This window comes from Halyomorpha halys, unplaced genomic scaffold (assembly GCF_000696795.3).
Source record: "Halyomorpha halys isolate HHAL.00 unplaced genomic scaffold, Hhal_1.1 Scaffold85.1, whole genome shotgun sequence".
NCBI lineage: Eukaryota > Metazoa > Arthropoda > Insecta > Hemiptera > Pentatomidae > Halyomorpha > Halyomorpha halys.
The window spans coordinates 275,411-278,899 of NW_027112611.1; the positions used below are offsets into that span (position 1 = coordinate 275,411).

The 3,489-nt window shown below is 30.5% G+C and overlaps 1 protein-coding gene across 6 annotated transcripts in view; it reads left to right on the plus strand.

Annotated features, from left to right (window-relative positions):
* The window catches only part of LOC106677050 (glycogen debranching enzyme), a 32,712-nt gene that overhangs the window by 26,780 nt on the left and 2,443 nt on the right, over positions 1–3,489 (plus strand). For all 6 annotated transcript variants that reach the window (XM_014414730.3, XM_014414729.3, XM_014414731.3 and 3 more), the window contains 2 exons: positions 684–866; positions 1,960–2,184. In XM_014414730.3, the coding sequence (XP_014270216.1) occupies positions 684–866; positions 1,960–2,184 (408 nt within the window). The remainder of the gene's footprint in view (positions 1–683; positions 867–1,959; positions 2,185–3,489) is intronic.

The window sequence follows — 3,489 nt, forward strand, 5'->3', positions numbered from 1 at the left end:
TCTGTATAGATTATAAAGGATTCGGGCATGTTATGAATTAGACGAGAAAAGTGGGCTTTATATTCAATTGGTTGTTATTTGTTTGATATTGCTTAGCAACGGATAAACAATCTACGGCTTTAAATCAGCTGTCTAGTCGCCATTAGTAGTCTGTCTGATTAAGTTACCAGACCCTCTCTGCGTGAGCTATGTGGTGTTTAAACATTTAATTTAGCTTGTGATTAATAGTGATGCAGCAACTGCGTCCAATGAGTGCCTTTATAGTATTTCATTTAATTAAGGTTAGACAATTGGATACATTAATTTGAATCAGTATAGGCGTGGGCCCACCAACGTTTAACCACTTTTGAAAGTTGTTTTAATTTATAAATTTTATTTTCATTTCTATTCCTTTTTTATTTCTAAATTTTGTATTTTGCTCATATGTTTATGTTTTTTATTGTTAACTTCACCCTAACAAATGTTTATACCCTAGCCAGTTTTTTTTATTTTTGTTCTTTATAGCTTTCTTCAAAGAGACTACGTCAATTTAAGATGACTTTAAACATTACAAAGATCAACATAGTTCATAAAATAATTAACATTAAATATTTTGAATGAAAACAAACATGATGATACTAGTAAAAATTAGATATTTTAGTACAATATAAACCTCACATAATAATTAAAACTATTTTTCACAGGCTCCTGAATTATTCAGCAGAGAACGCGCTGCTTTGGCTCTGAAAACTAGTCGTGTTTTGGAGGGCCCTCTCGGAACAAAGACACTCGATCCTTCGGACCTGGCTTATGCTGGTGACTATGACAACGACAATAACTCTTCAGACTACAGGGTAGCAAGAGGATTCAACTATCATCAAGGACCAGTTAGTTGTCCATTATGTCTATTTTATTACTCTAGCATGTCTTTTTAAAAAAATGCTTATAATAGAACATTGGACGTCTATATGGATGAAGGCGGCATCTTCCTCTCTTCCAGTTTTCCTTGAGTTACTCTCACATCATAACTTGAATTCAGGAGAAGAACAAAGGTAATTTCTCTGAATACCTCACAAGAAAAATGGCACTTTTCTTTCATTTGTTTTACACCACAGCAAGCTTCTTACTATATTGGTCACATGGAGCTGATTGCTATTGAGCTTATGCTTCTATTGCGGAGGGGAGAGCCACCTTCTGTTCACATTTTTTGTTTTTTAAACAAAACAACCAATTGCGTACCTTTTATGACAGCCTCCTGGATCATTTTTCTAGAATTAATTACATATGGTCATTAATCTTCCACTTATAAATTTTCCTAAACTTGACAGTTTTCTAATTACTGCATGGGTTTTAACTTAAAACTGTTCAAGATATAATATATATATAAATAATTGACAGTATAATTTCAAATGTGAAGAAGATGGTCAGGGTTGCAGTCAAAAAGAACAGAAATAGTTAACACTATTCATTTCCGACGTTTCGCCCCACTTTGGCTTCATCATAGTAAGATAATAAGATACAAAAAGGTAAATTAAGGTACGGTTAATATTATGTAAAAATAAGTGAAAAGAAAATTATATAAAAAACAAAAGGAAAGAAGAAATAAAATAGTATTAATATAAAATAAACAATTGTAAGAATAACAAAAAAATTACCTAAACTATAAGGTTAAAAATGTACAGAAGACGTAATAACAATTAATATAAAATAAATATTACATATTATATCCAATTAATTACTTTTCTGTTTTTTGCATGTTATCTTACTATTCCAAAATGCTCTTAGTTGTTTTTGTGTCTTTTTAGTCCTGATAAAGTCATAAATAAATATGTTAACTACTTTTGTTCTTTTTTACCGCAACCCTGACCATCTTCTTCATGTTCAAGATATAAATGTAGACTATCAAGACTTATAAATGTAACCAATTTTTTCGTAGATTATAGAACTTTTTAATGATTTATTGATAAGTAAGCATTTCAGGAATGGCTATGGGTGAGTGGCTACTATTGGAGGGCTAGGCTTATGTTCAGTGAGGGCAGCGAGAGGCTGCTTGCTCTCGAGGAGGCAAAACAGTGGTTGGGAAGAGCCTGGACCCACTTGAGGAGCTCTCCCTGGCGGGGACTACCAGAGCTGACCAATAGCGATGGGCGAGTCTGCTACCACTCCTGTCCCACCCAGGCTTGGTCGGCAGCAACCTTCCTAGAGGTAGTCAGTTATATTACAATATAAGTCATGAGTAAAAAAAAATTTGTATGGCAGTAGTGGCGTTCAAAATGAACTTACCAAGACTCCTAGCCAGTATTAAATAAATATAATTATCAATAAATATTATTATATTTAAAGGCTAAATAGATTTTTAAAAACATACTCCAAATTGCAGCATAAATAAAATGTATATTTTAATAAACAAACAAAAAATTAATAATATATGGTGTTGCGTACAAAATCCAAAGTCTAAAGGAATTTCCGAAACGCTGTAAATGCCAAGTTCTGCTTGTTTTGGGTTATCGTTAATTGAAAGATTGAAAATTGTAGGAAAATAAAACTCTGTAAACGTATTAAGTTATTGCACAAAAGAATAAATACACATATAATAATTAATAGTATAAATAAGTTATATATATTGTAATAATCAAAAATTATTTAAAATGAATTTTAATAGTTTTAACTAATTTCCTATTTAAATGATAGCTTGGGATCAAATTAAAAACTTTAATATTTAACAGATAATAGAATTTTATTTAAATTTTATAACATAAGAGACTCTTTTCTCAGGGTGGGTTTCCTGGCAATCAGAAACAGACGACACTTTACTAATAACACTTAAACTTAATTAATAGATATTCTACAAATAAAATAAATTTCAGTTAGAAACAAAACTAACCAATTACACAATCTTCCTTTGATGATATATGACTGTTGACATCCTCTTGTCCAAAACGCTATCCAACTCCTAACAAATGGCTTCTAGTCCTTCCCGCTTCTCACTGAAAGGAGATCTTCTCCCCTAGCCAGCATAATCAACAGTGCCCGTTTCCTCTCCTCTATCTTCAATGAGGAGATGGTTAAGGGTGCAGTCAGAGAATAATACAAATAAGTTTTAAAACTTATTTATTATTTATTATACTGACCAATGTTTTGGCCAGAATTTCTATTCATCAGGCCTAAGAATAAAAAACAAGATAACCAATGAATAAATGGATATATAGAATGATTGAAGTAAATAATTGTACAGAATGAAAATAGATAAAAATAAAGTAATGAGAGAAGTGGGGAAAAAAATGTATATATAGATAATCAAATATGTAAGTAAAATAACATAATTAAGGAAATAAAAATATAAGTTATATAATCCAAAGAAACAACGAAATATGAATATTTTAATTTAATAATAATAATGAAAAATTTAAAGTTATGGAGAAAACAAAGAGAAAGAAAATATATGTAAGTAAAATATTAGAATAAAGAAACATAATATAAAGTTAAGTAAGACGAAGAAGTGATTACAAA